Source organism: Bubalus bubalis, chromosome 19, assembly GCF_019923935.1.
Source record: "Bubalus bubalis isolate 160015118507 breed Murrah chromosome 19, NDDB_SH_1, whole genome shotgun sequence".
NCBI classification, from domain to species: Eukaryota; Metazoa; Chordata; class Mammalia; order Artiodactyla; family Bovidae; genus Bubalus; species Bubalus bubalis.
In genome coordinates this window covers 33,135,585-33,154,401 of record NC_059175.1, presented here as the reverse complement: position 1 = coordinate 33,154,401, position 18,817 = coordinate 33,135,585, and the positions used below count along the sequence as shown (strand labels likewise).

At 38.8% G+C, this 18,817-nt stretch overlaps 1 protein-coding gene across 2 annotated transcripts in view; it reads right to left on the bottom strand.

The window, feature by feature from the left end:
* The window catches only part of C6 (complement C6), a 77,192-nt gene that overhangs the window by 40,024 nt on the left and 18,351 nt on the right, over positions 1 to 18,817 (bottom strand). For both annotated transcript variants that reach the window (XM_006076392.4, XM_006076394.4), the window contains exons 6-8: positions 14,097 to 14,235; positions 8,651 to 8,851; positions 1,854 to 2,094 (exon numbers count right to left, since the gene is read on the bottom strand). In XM_006076392.4, coding sequence (XP_006076454.4) covers positions 1,854 to 2,094; positions 8,651 to 8,851; positions 14,097 to 14,235 — 581 coding nt within the window. The remainder of the gene's footprint in view (positions 1 to 1,853; positions 2,095 to 8,650; positions 8,852 to 14,096; positions 14,236 to 18,817) is intronic.

Sequence of the window (18,817 nt, the reverse complement as noted above, 5' to 3'; positions counted from 1 at the left end):
GCATCAGTGACCAGAATAATTTCGTCCCTAGGCTGAGACGAGACCAAGACAAGGGCCAGAGACTTCCCCCAATCATTTTTGCTCAGCTTTAAGGTTGATGCTGTTCTCAATGGCAAAGACATCCAATTCAGCGAGCAAACATTACTCCAGTAGAAAGGATAACTGTAATGAAATGTAAGAGGCAATGTGGAAAGCCCATTGCAGTGTAAATCTCTGGGATTTCAGTGAACTCTGTCAGGCAAAAAATTTTGAAGACCTTCTTACTGAAAATCCTTTTCAAAGACATACATCCTATCTCCTCTCTTAAAAAGCAGATCATGATGGACATCTGCTCATTTAAAGTTAGGAAAGACTCAGGGAACCCACGTTAAATATAACTATTTGCCATTATGAGATATAAGAATAGAGGGACTGAAATTCTACTGACCCCAGGGTTGGCTTGGTGTCTTTTAAAATAAATTCCTGATTTCTTTTGTAGAAGAGTCAAATGATCAAGAATTCTGATTTATTTAGGAGAATTGGACACTTGGATTCTGGTTATTACATAGCTCCTAATCATGTTTTAAAGATAGAAGCATCACAAGGATGCTGTGTCATTTCACACTGAAGCCTGAAAACAAATTTATAAAAAGGTACTTAAGCTCTAATAGAAATGAATATTGGTGACTGAGGGACTTCACTTTCCCTTTTCACTTTCATGCACTGGAGAAGGAAATGGCAACCCACTCCAGTGTTCTTGACTGGAGAATCCCAGGGACGGGGGAGCCTGGTGTGCTGCCGTCTCTGGGGTCGCACAGAGTCGGACACGACTGAAATGACTTAGCAGCAGCAGCAGCAGCAGCAGCAAGATAATAGTTAAGAAATCAAAAGTTATTTTTTAAACCAAGATTTATATTATTATTTTATATGTAAGCAGAAAATATCACAGATTATATCCCTAGATATAAAATTGCAACTTTTCCTCAAAGAAAAGTGCCTCCCATCTGGTTTCAAGTTTCGCCACCAGTAGGGGCCTGTCTGGCTCATATTAACTTAGTCCCTTGTCAAGTTATTAATTGCTTTTCATCTTTTGTCCTTGGCTTTTAGTTAAAAGCATTAAAAGAAAAAGACTAGGTCCAGTCTTTAGGACTCAGTGCTTTCATTGCCTAGGGGCCCAGGTTCAATCTCTGTTGGGGGAACTGAAATTCCACAAGCCATGTAGCAAAAAAAAAAAAGTGTCAGTGGATTTGTTGTAATTACAATTTTATAAAATTTCTATAAGTAAATTATTTTTTAGAGTTTAGTTCCAAGACAATTTTGTTTTCCTAGGTGATAGCATGTATCTATCTCTCTTTAGTTTACCACTACTAGGCAAAATCCCACGGACGGAGGAGCCTGATGGGCCGCAGTCCATGGGGTCGCTAAGCGTTGGATAAGATTCAGCGACTTCACTTTCACTTTTCACTTTCATGCACTGGAGAAGGAAATGGCAACCCACTCCAGTGTTCTTGCCCGGAGAATCCCAGGGATGGGGGAGCCTCATGGGCTGCCGTCTATGGGGTTGCACAGAGTCGGACACGACTGAAGCGACTTAGCAGCAGCAGCAGGCAGTTTATGATGTTCTTAAATGTCAGGAAATTCTGGGACAAATCTGATGCCCAAGGAGGTTAAGCCTATTTATTTCTCCTTCTTCGTTTGGCCTGAATTTTCTATTTTTATTTTCTTGAGTACGTACATTTTCGTTGTTCTACATATCATTTTGGAAATAAAGCACGGTCAAAATAAAGTCAATAAAGAACTGAAAGGATAGAGTAAGAGAAAAATACAATACACAGTATCTTATCAGTTAAAAATAAGTGTTGAAGAAATCGAACCTGAGTTCTTTAGTTCCTCCTTGCTAAACTGATAGAGGAGGTCGTACACGCCTCCCAGGGAGCCAGAGGTGAAATAGTGAGTCCCGAAGTCATCAAAGATCCGGCTGTATAGAGCAGAGTTGTATTCTAGAGGCAGATGGTTAAGTGCTTTCAAGAAGACATCAGAAAGCTGCAGATCTTTAGTTTTCATTGTGAAGTTTAAGACTTTTATGACTTTATGGATCCTAATAAAACTGGAAGCCTAAATGAAAGAGAAGAAAGAAGTGAAAAAAAAAAAAGATGATTAAAGGTAATGAAAGCTTGAGGTATCAAACATTAAATGTTTATCATCAGCTTCATTGTACCCATAGTATTATAATTGTTAACTGTCCATTGAATGTTCCCACATACAAAATGATAATTTTCATCTTATTTTTCCAGAACCTTTTCCATCAGTTCAGTTTCCTTAGATATCCAAAATGCTAAACAGATAAGCTGACCTCAATCATGTAAATTGTGTGACGGAGGGATATGCTGTCTACCAAAAAGAAATCAAGGATCAAAAAAGTCAATCTTGCTTTTTTGATGGTCAATCATGGGTGCACCCATACTGCATTTTTATTTAGAAAGTCTTGCTAATGCAAATAATTGAAAAAATATTGTATACATTTTCAGCTGGAAGTTACACAATGAGATTCAAGTTGTAGCTTTGTCCACCAGCTGGGGAAAGCATGTCAATTCTCTGGGTCTCAGTTATCCGGGCAAAGTCACCTGTGCACAGCCTTCATCTGTGACACTTCACAGATGCTATGACTCAAAATTACTTAGGTGGTAAAATTAAGCAAAATTGTTTATATCCTCTGTCCTATATCCACAAACAGAACTATTTGTTTGGAGGTTCTTTTTTTCTTTAATCATCTCTTGTTATGTCAGGTTAATTTAGGATTATGTGGTTGGTAGCTGCCCCAAATTTCATTCCACTAAATTGTCCTTTTCCATAGACACTGAGTTTTATGAGTATATCCACATATACTGTTGTTTTAAAAAATTTTAGATATTGTAACTGATTTCTTGAAAGTGAAAGTGGAGAGTGAAAAAGTTGGCTTAAAGCTCCACATTCAGAAAACGAAGATCATGGCATCCGGTCCCATCACTTCATGGGAAATAGATGGGGAAACAGTGGAAACAGAGGCTGACTTTATTTTTGGGGGCTCCAAAATCACTGCAGATGGTGACTGCAGCCATGAAATTAAAAGACGCTTACTCCTTGGAAGGAAAGTTATGACCAACCTAGATAGCATATTGAAAAGCAGAGACATTACTTTGCCAACAAAGGTCCGTCTAGTCAAGGCTATGGTTTTTCCTGTGGTCATGTATGGATGTGCGAGTGGGACTGTGAAGAAGGCTGAGCGCCGAAGAATTGATGCTTTTGAACTGTGGTGTTGGAGAAGATTCTTGAGAGTCCCTTGGACTGCAAGGAGATCCAACCAGTCCATTCTGAAGGAGATCAGCCCTGGGATTTCTTTGGAGGGAATGATGCTGAAGCTGAAACTCCAGTACTTTGGCCACCTCTTGCGAAGAGTTGACTCATTGGAAAAGACTCTGATGCTTGGAGGGATTTGGGGCAGGAGGAGAAGGGGACGACAGAGGATGAGATGGCTGGATGGCATCACTGACTCGATGGACGTGGGTCTGGGTGAACTCCGGGAGTTGGTGATGGACAGGGAGGCCTGGCGTGCTGCGATTCATAGGGTCGCAAAGAGTGGGACACAACTGAACGACTGAACTGAACTGAACTGAACTGAATGTTTAAGTAATAAAAAGAGAGGGGTATATTTTAGCCAAAAATCTGTATTAGTTAAATTGTTAAACCTGTTATTATTATGGCTGCAAATTATTAAACAGCTAACTTCCCATGTGCTATAATTATGACACAAAATGACTATTAACACAGAAGGGAAAAAAAAAAAACAAAAAACGCCACAAAGCTTGAGGAAGAGGCAACATTCATTCCCCTCTGTTTTCCTCTTACTTTTCCTCCCTCCTCCCCTCCCTTTCTCTTTGCTCCCTTCTTCTCTTCAATACGTGTTTCTCTGAGCTATCTCAGAGGCAGTGGACACAAATATGAGCAAGGCAGAAAAAATTCATGCCTTTGTGGAGCTTATATTTTAAGTGTCCATTAACTGTAAGTTTAATACTTGAGTTTTGTCATGGAGGTGTGGCTTTGGAAAGGTAGAGGGACATTGTGCTCTTAGGAAGAAGCACTCTTACTCCCTGAATATATGAAATGCCTGTTTGGTTATGCGCATTGAAATAGGCTGTTCAAAATTTTCAGGTCACTTTAAAAACAAAATTGTAGGACATACAAGCAAAATTTTGGTAACTCAGCTTAGCACAAACATCTCCCTGGTGCTCCATTTGTCAGTTTCTGATGGCTAGAACTGGCTATTTTGGACTAAAAAATTACATGACAGCAAGGTATTAACTATGTATGGTCTATTTCAACATTTTGTGAGATCTTGCATTATTTTAACCATCTTTTTGTTGGTTCAGTTTTGTAAAGCAATTCAAAAACGCACTGAATCCTACTCAGATAACTGGTGTTTTAACTTTGAAACAGACTATCTGACCAACCAATGTTTAGTCAGATCTATGCTTGACAAAATAAAGCATTGAGCACCGCTGAAGGGCTTGAAATGATTTTTAAGCTTGTGGGACCTTGTTTTCAGTATTTGAAGATTAAGAGAGGTTGCAGAAGCATTTTCTATTTAACCTGAGATATCCTGATTCTGTTCAGATCTAATCAAAGATGTTGGGTTGAATCATACAAAGTTGCCAATCTTGTAAGTCAAAAATGGTTGAATATCAGCAATTTCATATGTTTGAACCTGATACTGTGAATAGTCTGAAATGTTTCCACTTTGAGGCAGATATTAGAGGATCAAATAAAAGCTGTTTACCTACAGATAAGAGTTTTGTAAGTATTCTCTAGCGCGTTAGAGACATTTAAAAACCAATTCTGAAAAGCAAATCTTAATATTGAAAGTGAAAGTGAAGTCACTCAGTCTTGTCCGACTCTTTGCAACCCTATGGACTGTAGGCTACCAGGCTTCTCCGTCCATGGATTTTCCAGGCAAGAGTTCTGGAGTGGGTTGCCTTTTCCTTCTCCAGGTTATCTTCCCAACCCAGGGATCGAATCCAGGTCTCCCGCATTGTGGGCAGACACTTTACCCTCTGAGCCACCAGGAAAGCTGGTATATATATGTGTCTGTGTAGATACACACACACACACACGCACACACACACACACGTGGCTCATTCAATAAAAGAAACCAGCCTGCAATGCAGGAGACCCGACTTTAATCCCAGGGTTGGGAAGATTCCTTGGCGAAAGGAATGGATATCCACTTCAGTATTCTTGCCTGGCAAATTTCATGAACAGAGGAGCCCGGTGGGCTACAGTCCATGGGATCACAAATAGTTGGACACGACTAAGTGACTACAACACACACACACACAGGTATTTCAACACCTCCATTTCTCTCCTCATCTTTGATTATATTTTTGGGCAGTCATTTCCAATCCTGAATATGATATTAGAGCAAGCTGGAGGACTTAAAAAAAAAAAAAAAAGCCAGAATCACACACCCAATCCCAGATAGTCTGAATCAGTAAATTAAAAGAAGGACCTAGGGAGATGTATTTTTACTTCCTGGTAATTCTGACACTAACTTGTCTTAAGAATATAATTTGGTTAAGTGTGAGGGGCATGATATAATCCATGATATAACCCATAATCCATTCAGAAGTGAACTAACAGGGGCTCCCCTGGTGGCTCAGTGGTAAAGAATCTGCCTGCCAGTGCAGGAGAAATGGGTTTGATCCCTGATCTGGGAAGATCCCACATGCCGTGGAGCAACTAAGCCCGTGTACCCAAGTCCATGCTCCTCAACAAGAGAAGCCACTGTAGTGAGAAGCCTGCACACCGTGACTAGAGAGTAGCCCCCACTTGCTACTATTAGAGGAAAGCCTGTGTCACAACGAAGGCCCAGCACAGACAAAAATAAATAAATAAAAAATTTTTTAAGTAGGCTACCAGTCTTTGTTATAAAAGGAAACTGTTTTGTTCTTTTTTTACATGCTCATATCACTAGAGCTATACTCTTTTCAGACTTTGATGAAAATAAGCAAGAAGCTTGAAATAGAATGTGGTAGATGTGAATAGTGGGCAAAAATTAGAAAATTGATTTCAATTCCCAATTCTGGCGTTTACTCATTTTACAAGCACGAGAGTCACTTAGCTTCTTGTACTTGAGTATAGTGCCTGATGCAGGGTAGGTCTGTGATGGATGTCAGTTGAATTAAAAATAAATATATGGACTTCAATCTACTTATCTGCAAAATGATGTTAAAAATATCTACCATTACTTGTTAAATAGTAAAGAAGGCTGAGTGCCAAAGAATTGATATTTTTGAACTGTGGTATTGGAAAAGACTCTTGAGAGTCCCTTGGACAGCAAGGAGATCAAACCAGTCAATCCGAAAAGAAATCAACCCTGAATATTCACTGGAAGGACTGATGCTGAAACTCCAATACTTTGGCCACCTAATGCTGACTCATTGGAAAAGACTCTGATGCTGGAAAAGATGGAACGTGGGAGGAGAAGGGGACAATAGAGGATGAGATGGTCAGATGGCATCACCGACTCAATGAACATGACTTTCAGCAAGCTCCAGTAGATGGTGATGGACAGGAAAGCCTGGCATGCTGCAGTCCATGGGGTCACAAAGAGTTGGACATGACTGAGTGAACAACAACATTACCTCTTGGGGTTATTTTGAAGACAGATGAAATGCTTGGAAAAATTATCTGTAAAGTATTATAAGTACTCATTTTACATAAGTATATGAGTGAATTAATAAAAAATATGAGTGGCACTATGGTAGAAACACAAAGAACAATAAAATGGTGCCCTCCAGTGCTGGTCCCTTTGGTTCTGACATTGATACTTTGGTCTATTCTTTTCACATCTCCCATCAAGTTCTAGGATTCAGGACTCAATCTTGCCATATGTCTCTTTGGAAAGAATAAATCCTACTTAGAGTGGTGGTTGTAATGAGAAATAGATACTATTTTAAAAGACACTTGTAAATGTCTAAAAATGCCTAATAGAAATATATCCCCTAAATCACTTAAGAGTTGGAATACATATCTAGAAGATTTTACAAGCAAACAAAGGAAAAAGGAAGATATGAGGAAAGATTAACCAATGAAGATGCAGTTTTATGTATTGAAAAGTTCCATTAATTCCTGGCAAGATTAGTAGATAAAGTCCAATGCTTAGAGTATTAAAAATTGCAAATTTCCAGAGAGAGAACAAAAGAAAGAAGATCAGCTTACATGTAATTTTTCCTATGTAACAATAGAAATTAGAAGATAGTAGAATAACATCCACCAGCTATCAAGAAAATAAGACTGTGTTCCAAGATTCCTTTATCCATCAAGATATTTTGCATCTTTATTGTTCAATGAAAAGGTAGACATTTGTATATATATAAGGATTTAGGGAATATACTTTGCATGTATCCTACCTAAAGAAAACACTGAAAATATGGCAATTGCATGAGAACAGGATCTCAAGAAAGGGAAGATGAAAGAAGAAGTGGTAATGAGCATGTATATGGGATATCAGTTCAGTTCAGTCGCTCAGTCGTGTCCGACTCTTTGCGACCCCATGAATCGCAGCACGCCAGGCCTCCCTGTCCATCACCAACTCCTGGAGTTCACTCAGACTCACATCCATCGAGTCAGTGATGCCATCCAGCCATCTCATCCTCTGTCGTCCCCTTCTCCTCCTGCCCCCAATCCCTCCCAGCGTCAGAGTCTTTTCCAATGAGTCAACTCATGAGGTGGCCAAAGTACTAGACCTATATAAAATATATACTCATACACACATACATAGAATTACACAAATACAAAATACATATTCTGAACTGGAATTTATCAGTATTATGTGAGGAATTGTTAATAGGGAAGATGGGATCCAGAATAAATTACTAATGAACATATATAATATAAAAAAGAATACAAAACAATCCCTAGGAATAGCTTGGACTACAAAGATTTTGAACTATCTCAATAAAACTGGAGGCTTTGGAGGCTTGTGGTGGTAGTGGTGGGGAAAGAAAGAAGCAAGTATGTTTGGAGATTGTGGGAATGGAATGCGGGGAGTAGAAAAATGATTAATCCTTTGGTGGAGGCTATATATTACTTTATGGAATAAAAGAAAAACATTGGTTTAATTATGTGCATTAACCAGAGAAAGGTAAGTACCAGCAGAATTTAAAAGTTTAGTAGAACTTCCAAAATGACCAAAAAAAGTAAGAAGAAATGTAAAGGAACAAGAAACTAGCAACAAAGTTAAATGAGTGAAATACATTAAAGAGGGAAGGAAGGATTAAATATTTCATGAAAGATACTAAATAGAAGTTGGCTGAATTTCTCCAGCAAAGACCCTAGACTGTCAGATTATGTTTAAAAAAAGCAACATTCTGTTTCATGTGGTTTATAAGAAAAGCACTTAAAAAAATAAGACAAAATAGCAAGAACACAAACACAGCCAAATGCTTGCAAAAAAGGCATTATTATCTCTATAACTTTTGAAGTGGGCTATAACAACAAAAAAGTAAGTCTGCTTAAATCTATGTTAGAAATCCTACTATTTGATATTAAAATGATCTCCTTCTCCTTGCACGATTGCTGGAATTGGTGTTATTTTTCAGGAGAAATTAAGAAGATCAAGAACCACTTTTATTACCTTTTTGTGGGAGGCTTGAATGGCTTGTTTGAAGGCAGAAGAATGGGAGCTGCTTTGACTTCTCTTTGAGGAATAGAAAATTGGTACATGATAAGAGCTCGTTGCTAGGCCAGAACCTAAGACTTCTTGATCTTTATTATCTTCAAGAGAAATTAAATCGTCATAGAAAGCTGTTTCCAAATCATCTTCTTTAGTTTGCACCTGGAGGAAAATCCGCAAGAAATAAAACGTAATTTAGGAAACTAGAGCTATTTGTGAACACCTAATGCAATGATCATTCATTCATTGATGCATTGAGTAAACAGTTATTGTGGACCCGTTTTCCTAGAGAACAAGAAATAGTATTAGTCTGCGTCTTCAGGAAGTTAATAGTTTAGTGAGGGAGAGAGACAATCAGACACTCAATGAGAGTAGCATTATGTTGCCAAGGGGATTCCCACAAATATCTATAAAATTCAGAGAGGCAATACTAGGGAAGTTACCACCAAGGAAATGACTCCCAAACTGAGATTTAGTGAGGTGACAAGAACACAGACCTATGTTTAGTCTGCCTGTGAATTTGATGCTCTTTGCAAGCTAATTGAAGGTATCTTTCAGGAAATTGAGACCTAGAAAAGTGGAGGGCATATCTTGTCCTACTCTGCTCTGGCTCCATCCTGAACCCCTCAGCCTTATTCATATACTGGGCATTAGCACTTCACTGGCCAAGTGTGCAAGACAGAGAACAAATCACCAATAATCCATTGGTTCTGTCTGGTAGGTGGTGATCGGTTTTCATCTGATCGGGTCTGAGAAGAAGAGAAACAGCAGCCAGTGAAACTTGAATTATGAGTACTTGATGAATTTTCCAAGCACAAGGTAAACCCTTGCTATGGTTATGCTAGTAAGAAGAGAAGATTGGACAAATTTTTAAAAGTTGCAAAGTTGATTGATTGAAGAGTACCTCTTTATGTTAAAAATGCTTGTTTTGTTGGTAATGAAAAAAACTCTTGTTTTAAATTATTTAATATTAAAATGCACTGTGAGGCAAACCACATGTCATAGTTAAATAGCTTGCACAATTAGTCAAGGGAAGAAATAACCCAGCTGCAAGAGAGTCTTGCTCAACAGTAAAATACAGTCAAAAGTTCAGGATTCCTTTGAGACATTGCAGTGCATGCTAGTTAGCTTTTAAAATGTCCACAATGAAGCGCATCCATTAACAACAAAGCAATACAACCATAATTAAATGTAGTTGCTGACATTTCTTTAATATTTGTTTAAAAACCTCGGCTACAAATATTTAGTTTTATAAATTAACCCTCATGTAAGAAGAGATGTGTCGACTTAAAGAAAAAATATATTTGCATGTAAAGTAAGGACATTGGGTATCCTGGGAAGAAGCTCAGAGAAAATCTGACCATGTATGTTAGCTTGGTGAGAAGGCAAATTTATCGCTGAGCAGTGCTGAAAAATTGAACTGGGAAACTGGGGCCAGGCCTCGTATATTCTGATAAAGCATTTGAATTGACTTCTAAAGGCAAGATTTTGCATCTAATAAGTTCTTTAACAATATTAATTGAAGGATTGAAAAACTGGGGATGCCACAGATTGTTTTGCAAAGATCATGTTAACTATAGCTAAAGTAGAGGCAAGGAGAGCAGTTTAAAAAACTGTTGCAAAAAAGTCAGTTGAAACAGAATGGCTAGGTCCAGGGCAACATTGGTTGGGTAGAGACAAAGTGGTGGATTTGAAAGATATTTAGGAGGTAAATCAACAGAAGTTGTTGACCAAGTAGAGGTGAATGTGTGTGTGTTCATGTGCGTGTGCTTGTGTGTGTGGGGGCCCCAGGCATGGGGAGAGAGAGAAAGAAATAATGAATGGGAATGCTGTTCCATGAACAGGAATATGGAAAGCCAAGACAATTTCGAAAGGAGGAAGATGAGTTCTTTTCATAATGTGTAAAGAACAGCTGGCTAGCTCTGATTAGCTTCATCTTCCTAGCTTTTCCCAGAAAGAGATGTTAAGCAAACTCTGGGAAAAAGGTTTTAATCCCCATTTTATATCTTATTTCTAGCCCATCCTGACTATCTGTGGATCTTGTGGGCTGATGACTCCTAGAGCTTGAAATGTGTCGACATTTTCACTTTTGTGTCTGAAGAAAGGAGCTGGGTTTGTAGAGAGGGGTAGAAAACAGTTGAGAGAGGCTGGGGGAGCGGACAGGATGGGTGACACTTGGTTGCTTGTGATGTGAGGGTTAGAGACAGAGCCTAAAGTTCCGAATTTCACAAGGGATTTAGAGAGGCTTTGGGGCACTGCAGACCTTTGAAGTCTTTCGGGCTTTAGGATGCAGCAAGAAAAGGTCAGTGTATTGGTAAGAATCAAAAAGACTAGTGATAACTGTGCTCTGTACTTCGCTGGTGACAGCAAGTACTTAGTGTCTAGCCAGTAGCAAGCAGCAACTCCTAAGAAAAGAGATAAGATGTCCTGAGATAGTGATACAACTCTGGGGACTGGTGCAGGGGTAGTACCATGACAGAGCTCTGCATTTAGCACTTGGGAGATCCCTGAGGGGCAGGATTCTTCCTACCGTCTTCCATTCTGACTTCCTGTCCAACTGCCTTCCATTCAGCAGCCTTCTCTAGTCTTTGTGTACCAGCCAGCTCATGATTTCCATTGTCTCAATATGCTCTGATACTGTAGAAGAATGGAAGTCAGATGCCTGCTGAATTTCTCTTCCTCTGCTGTTTTCAGTGAGGAATAGCTTAGATTTGCACAGATGCCTGTTAACGGCATGAACAAAGTAATACAGGGGTCAGTGGAAAGTAAGCTACTGTAAGGAAAGTAAGTGACCTCGGCTCTGGTCATTTCCATATCTTTGAAGAAATATAACCATGACCTTCCTCAGCAGTTGAATATTATCTAAAACTCAATGACATATAGATAGAGAGTAACTCAGGCAGCTTCTTAAGGTTGAACGAGTTTCAGAACTACATGGATAACGAAAAGAATCTACTTCCTTCTGAATGAGGAATTTCAGACTGTATTTCCTGCTGAAACTTGGCATGCAGGCTTGGGTTACTAAGTTACACAGGTAGATCCAGTATTCTGCTGGTAAACGTTTAAAAACCAATTGTCTGAGAGGGGAAAACAAACAAACAAACCTGTGATTTAATACAACAGCATTGGCCTTTCTCTTGCTGTATATATATTCCTACTATGCTGATTTCAAGCTAACTACCTATGTGATACTCCTGAATTCAAACTTGGAAAAAGATGCACAGTAGCAAATTATTATTTTTAGTGGGGTGGTGGGGAAACTAATGGTTTATAACAATTAGCAAGGACTGCCAATTGGCATTGATGGTTAAGTGTTGTGTTCTGCAAATTATTACGTAGTACTTTTATGATACAATAAATGTAAGTAACTTCAAGAGCATAGATTCATGGTCAAATGTGCCAAAATAATTGAGAAGTGATATATTTTGAGTAATTATCATGTGTTTTTAATATCTTTATTTAATCTTAATTTAAGATCATATATTTACTATCTAATAATGGTCATGTTTAATAATCAGCTTACAAAAGTCCTGAAAATTTAACAGTTGGCTTTTGTAAGCTGGAAAAGCTGGGTCTAGCACATCATTGGGAGAAGGAAATGGCAACCCACTCCAGTATCCTTGCCTGGAGAATCCCAGGGATGGGGGAGCCTGGTGGGTTGCCGTCTATGGGGTGGCACAGAGTCGGGCACCACTGAAGCGACTTAGCAGCAGCAGCAGCAGCAGCGCATCATTGGTGAGCTTCACAGGTGATACCTTTTAAATGACAGTTTATGACAGGTACTCAGACCTGGCACTTGTTGCAGAGTCATTAATATCTTTCTTGATACTTTACTATCAAGGTCTCATCTGGCACAAATTCTAATTCCACTGTGCCATGTACTTGCTGCATTACTCTGAGAAAGTTTCTAACTTCAATGATCTTAAATCTATTATTAATAAGAGGAACATAAAGTAAATTTCTCTTTCTGGGAAGGTTGTTATGGCACTTGAGTAAAACTCATAGTATTATTTAAGAGTAAAGTGTTAACTCTGCCCATATGTGTTATCATGTGTTGAGCCAAGGTTTTTTACTTGTAAAACTGTATAAAAGAGATGCTTGCTGAGAGTATAGGCAGTATTTTTTTGGGGGGGTTATTTATTTTGATGGATTGGTTGTTTAGGAGCTAGAAACCTTCCTTCAACATAACAATAATGTATATAAACGTTTGGGTTTTAGCTCCGTCTAGAAAGCCTACATCTTAAGAATAGAATACATCTTCCATCATTGACAGAATTTTTGATGCTATCTTTTCTTTGGAAATATGTCTCTTCTGAGTTCTTTTTCAGCATTCCAGCAAGGCCTTTTCTACCTCCCTTGGTGGTAGTGAATCCTCTGGGGTTAGCATCTTCTGGATCTGTGGGGAGAGAGCGAGTATTTTCTTTACCTGGTCAGGGTCACTTGTAACTCTTGTCACATTTACTTCCAGGCAGAGGTGGGACTTCTCAAGTCTCCCCAAAGGAGTTTGAACTTGGCAGTTGGATTCCAAGGATATTTCTCCACATCCATTAATATGTATTAGATGGTTTTTAAGTTGAGTTTGTCAAATTGGAAAATGACTGTATTTATATGAATATAATCTTTTTTTTAAAGGATCGAATGACTTACTGAATACATATTATCTGAAAAGTGGTCTCAGAAATCATTAGATTTTCTGAAATTCTCTCTAGCATGTCAAATTTGTATGCATGGATACAACAATTAAAGTCGTGTCTTTCCTGTTTGCCTTATCATAAATGAGAAGAAACAAACTGTTTACTATAGTTCGGCAAGTATGGAGTACTTATCATGTGTAAGGCACTGGGCTAGATTCTAAGAATATATAATACACTGTCCCTTATCACTCAGAAAAATGAAAAGAAAACTAAACCAACTAGTAAAATGGGATGGAAGGTAAGTAGAATTACCCCCATTATGCTTAAATTCATCTGGATTTTTTAGATGTGTTTTATGTCTAAATTTTGTGGTTATCTGAGAGAACTATGGTAGAGGATTCTGAATATACCAAGTCATTTATCTGAGTTGGGACCTATTATAGCTATTTGTTCATGGGAGAAAGCATGGACTCCAGAATTTGGAAAAGTTGTGCTTAAATCTTGAACCCAGTTACTTGATAGATGTATAAGTTTGGGCAAATTAGTTTCCTTGTTTTCCATCTGTGAATTAAGGATGAAAACACTGACATTACTGAGCTGTGGAAGGAATAAATGTCAGCACATGATAATGATGATGATGCCAGCACATGATAGTGATGAAGAATGCTCATTACCTTTTTATTCTGTCCCTTCCTTCATGACTCTTTTTTCATTGAAATTTAGCTTATAATCACCATTGACACTTGGAATGCCCTCAAGATAGGCTGTCGTACCTCGAAGTTGACATTTTCTAGATTGGCCGGAACACGGTATGGATTACTTGCTCTACTGCTTTTGACAGTTCTACACACTCCTCCGGTGAAAGAGTTATCAAGGACTTCTCCTCTGGGCTCTCCTGCCAGGAAATGAAACCTAGAAACAGAGTAATTTTTAAGAATTCAATAGATGTAAAGCAGTCTTTAAAATTTATTGTATTTATATGAAAGAAATTCTTCTCGTAGGCATTTTTTGACTCTTGACAAATGGCTTGAAGGAAAGCCCATGTTTTCCAGTTTATGGTGAGGTATCCAAAAAGATCTGGAAGTCAAAACTCAACCCCTCTGGCTCTGTTAGGTTCTCTATATTCCACTTATTTAATTGTTCCAAGCTTTCACTATGAAATAAAATTTAGGTTTATAATTATTTCATGACTTACAAAACCAACACAAACTTTGGAAGCAGATTATGAAATAAATTACTACATAATTTATGCCATTCTGGATCCACTCTCTTTACTATCATATAGTAAAAGAATTCTTATAAAGAGCTAATAATGAAATAGTAATAGCAATATTTTAATAGAATTGTAATCTATTATTGTTTTTACTAGTAAGTATAATGATATTTAAAATCTGTTTAATAAATGCTTACATAATGTTTACTGTGTCTAGTACTGTTTGATCTGTATTTGATATTAATATTATGTTTAATTAATATAGGTACAATTATTATACCCATTTTACAAATGAAGAAATTGAAGCACAGAGAGATTAATTAGCTTAGTACAAATCAAGTATTTAATAAACTGTTTTGTGGTAGATAAGAACTTCTCCACAATGCTAAATGTTTTCCAAGTTCTTATAGATATTAATATCTGTTAAATTAATTTTTAAAAAAAGTTTTTTGTCAAAAATTTAGTATTGCTGAATCACATATGATGAGATAATGCGTGCATGCTCAGTTGCTTCAGTCATGTCTGACTCTTTGTGACCCACCACAAAGACCCACCACCTGGTGTGACTGTAGCCCACCAGGCTCCTCTTCGCATGGAATTCTCCAGGCAAGAATTCTGGAGTGGGTTACCATGCCCTCCTCCAAGGGATCTTCTCAACCCAGGGATTGAACCCACATCTCCTGCGTCCTCTGCCTTGCAGGTGGATTCTTTACCACTGAGCCACCAGGGAAACCAATGATGAGATAATAGAAAATACCCATAATGGCATCTGCTGCCCATTTCTTGGACAGAGCTCCCAAAACCCGTTTAATTTACGTAGTAAGAGCTCTAAGAGCATCTTTTTTTCTAATATTTGGTCTTTGACCCCAGTTTTTGACACAAGGCTTCTAACCCCTTGGAATTTCTTGAGTGATAGAAGTGTCTTTTGTTCCAATGAGGTGATTCTTTGTGGGCTCCTAGATGGGTGCTGGTCACAAGAAAGATTATGCCATGATTCAAAGCTTAGAATTTTTATCCCTACCTTCCATTCTCCAGACAGGGGAAAGGGGCTGAAAATAGAGGTAATGATGGATTACGCCTATGTAATGAAGACTCTGTAAACATCCCAAAAGTATGGGGTTCAGAGAGCTTCCAGGTCGGTGAGCACACGGAGGTGCAGTGAGTGGTACCCAAGCAAGGCATGGAAGCTCATGCCCCTTCCACATCCTTGCCGTACCTCTCTCTCCCAATAGGATGTTCATCTGTATCCTTTATCATATTCTTTCATAGCAAACTGGTAAATTTAAGTAAATTGTTTTACTGGTTTGTATGAGTAGCTCTTGCAAATTAATCAAACCCAAGGAGGAGTTTATGGGACTCTTCGATGTGACAGAAGCACATATGCGAACCTGAACTTGCAATCAGTATCTGACATTCTGGGGGAGTGGTGGCAGTCTTGCAGGACTGAGCCCTTAATCTAGGGAATCTAATACTATCTTCAGGTAGCTAAGGTCAAAATTCAGTTAAATTGTGGGACAGTCAGCTGGTGTCACAGACAATTGCTTGGTGGGGGGAACCCCCTGCCTATGTCTGGCATCAAAACTGTTGTGGTGTGGCAATGGTGTGAGAATAAAAGATGTACATAATAGGAAAACCCACATGTCAATCAGATCTCAGTTAAACTGATAAAAAAAGAATGATTCTTACCTTTCCTGTAAGATATATTCTCATCCATATTTGAGTTTGTATCAGTGGGCATTTGAGAGAGGAAGAGGAGCTGGTCTGGGAAAAACTTTCCAAAGTACTTAAATTAGCATGACTAACACAGGTGTTTAGGACTCATTTTCTGATTTAAGAGGGGTCAATGAGGAAAAAGGAGAAGGCAGTGGCACCCCACTCCAGTACTCTTGCCTGGAAAATCCCATGGACGGAGGAGCCTCATAGGCTGCAGTCCATGGGGTCGCTAAGAGTCGGGCACGACTGAGCGACTTCACTTTCACTTTTCACTTTCATGCGTTGGAGAAGGAAATGGCAACCCACTCCAGTGTTCTTGCCTGGAGAATCCCAGGGACGGGGGAGCCTGGTGGGCTGCCGTCTATGGTGTCACACAGAGTCAGACACGACTGAAGCGACTTAGCCGCAGCAGCAGCAATGAGGAAAAAACAACTGATGATCTTATACTGCCTTATACAGTGTACTTATAAGTTCATCACAAACAAGAAAGGGCTTGAGAAAAGTGGCTCCCAGGTCATGAGGAATCTCTCTGATGGTAGTCACTGCTGGCAGAGGCTGAAGATAGGACTTCTGTGGAGGTGGCTCTGTTAGGGCACCCCAAGGAGACTTTTAGAAGTGAAGTCAGCTATGGAGCAGTTTTCGGCTCTATTTTCTCTGCTCGCCTCTGTGGTATTTAAGTTGCTTTTAAACATTTTGGTGTCTCAAACACATGGTGGCTTTTAATATGTTAGGTTTCTAAAGTGTTTTATCTAATTTGACGTTAATGTTATATTTTATAACTTTTTGAATTTCATTAGAATTTCTGTATATAAATATGCACGTGTGTTTGTGTATTTATTTCTATGTGTGTGTGTGTGCGTCTGTGTGCATTTGTACCTTGTCTGAACCCGAGAGAACAAAAACAGCACACTATTATTGCCTGATTCTTGCTTCAGATTTCAGACCTGGTGACTGATGCTGACAAAGTAGCAATGTTGGAATGTCTTGTTAAATTCTTTATTGGAAAGTTGCCATTTAAAAGTGAAGGACAGTCACTCAGGAAGCTTTTTTGGGGTAGAAATGTGTTGGAGAGAAGCAGCGATTTTAAGGCCAGAAAATTAGAGATTCCAGTAAGCAGCTCTCAGAACTCTCGATCCCTGGGGAGGCGAGGAGAGGACTGGCTGTCCCTGAGCCAGCGGGTTTTGCTCATTTCTGAGAATCCTTGGGACAACAGCTCTGGTTGGCAGAGTCCCACATGGTCCTTCTGCCAAAGTACACATAGCATGTGGTCTTTCCCATCTGTAACTCGAGAGTCTAGATCAACTGAACAAGAGGTGAGTTTGTAATGTTACCCAGAATCAATCAGAACACTGGAAAATGGTATTATCAGTGGGAGTTTTTGGCTGAGCTTTTCTTCCAAAGAAAAGAAAAAAAGGAAACCATTTCTGTACCTTGATAAGAAGATGCTATGAAACACTCTTGTTGAAATAACTCTAATTAGGAGTTCTCAGGACAACCTCAAATCAGTTTGTAGCCATCCAACTTAGAGATGGGGAAATTACAGCTGAGAGATGTTCACTTACTTGGTCATAATATTGTGAATTAATGCAGAAGTAGGTGGTGGCTCAGACGGTAAAGAATCTGCCTGCAATCCGGGAGACCCGGATTCAATCCCTGGGTCAGGAAGATCCCCTGGAGAAGGGAATGGCTACTCACTCCAGTATTCTTGCCTGGAGAATCCCATGGACAGAGGAGCCTGGCGGGCTAAAGTCCATGGAGTTGTAAAGAGTCAGGACACAACTGAGCGACTAACACTTTCAGGTCTAGAACAGGGCTCCTCTTAGTTCCAGATTAATGACTGTTCCACTTACTGCTATACTTGAGTTTGGTTCTACAGCTGCTAGTTTTCATTCTAATCAAATGAGGTTGTATTTGCAACTGCTGCTCTTTGTCTTTAGTGCCTCAAGATTTCTTTTTATGCAAGTCGGGCAGTACAAGTAAAGACTTTAAAAATCTCACTACAAAGCAATAAAAGCCTGTATAATACTATTTGCTTTCTGGCCAAAAACTGAAGGGAGAATTATTTATCATGAGAACAGGAGAGTACAAGAAATTACCTTTACTGGTTTTTCTTATGCTTTCAACTAAGGCTTAGCTCCTGTTTTCTTTTCTTTTTCTGCTTGTTTTTTTTTTTTTTTTTTTAAATAGGATTGTAATAGGGAAATATTGTGAATAAGTTTTAGAGGATCAAAGCACAATGGTGATTTTTAAAATACCTGTCATTGAATGATGCTTAAAAACCATTTGAGAAATGGAATATTTCCTGCCGTATCAGTAAACAAAGGATGTCACAGTCATGAGCAATTGCAGCTACCACCAATGGTGAACTGGTGAGCCCTGAGGGAACTCAGGAAGGAAGGAATACCTGCCATCAGACTTTAAACAAACTATGTTTATGAAGTACTCGTAGCATTGTCTGCTACGCCCTAAATGTGGAAATGCTAAACTGAAATTATCATTTTAATTTATTAAATAGCTAAAAATTAAAAATAATTATTTTTATCATTAAGCCTGGCAGCCAAGTATCAG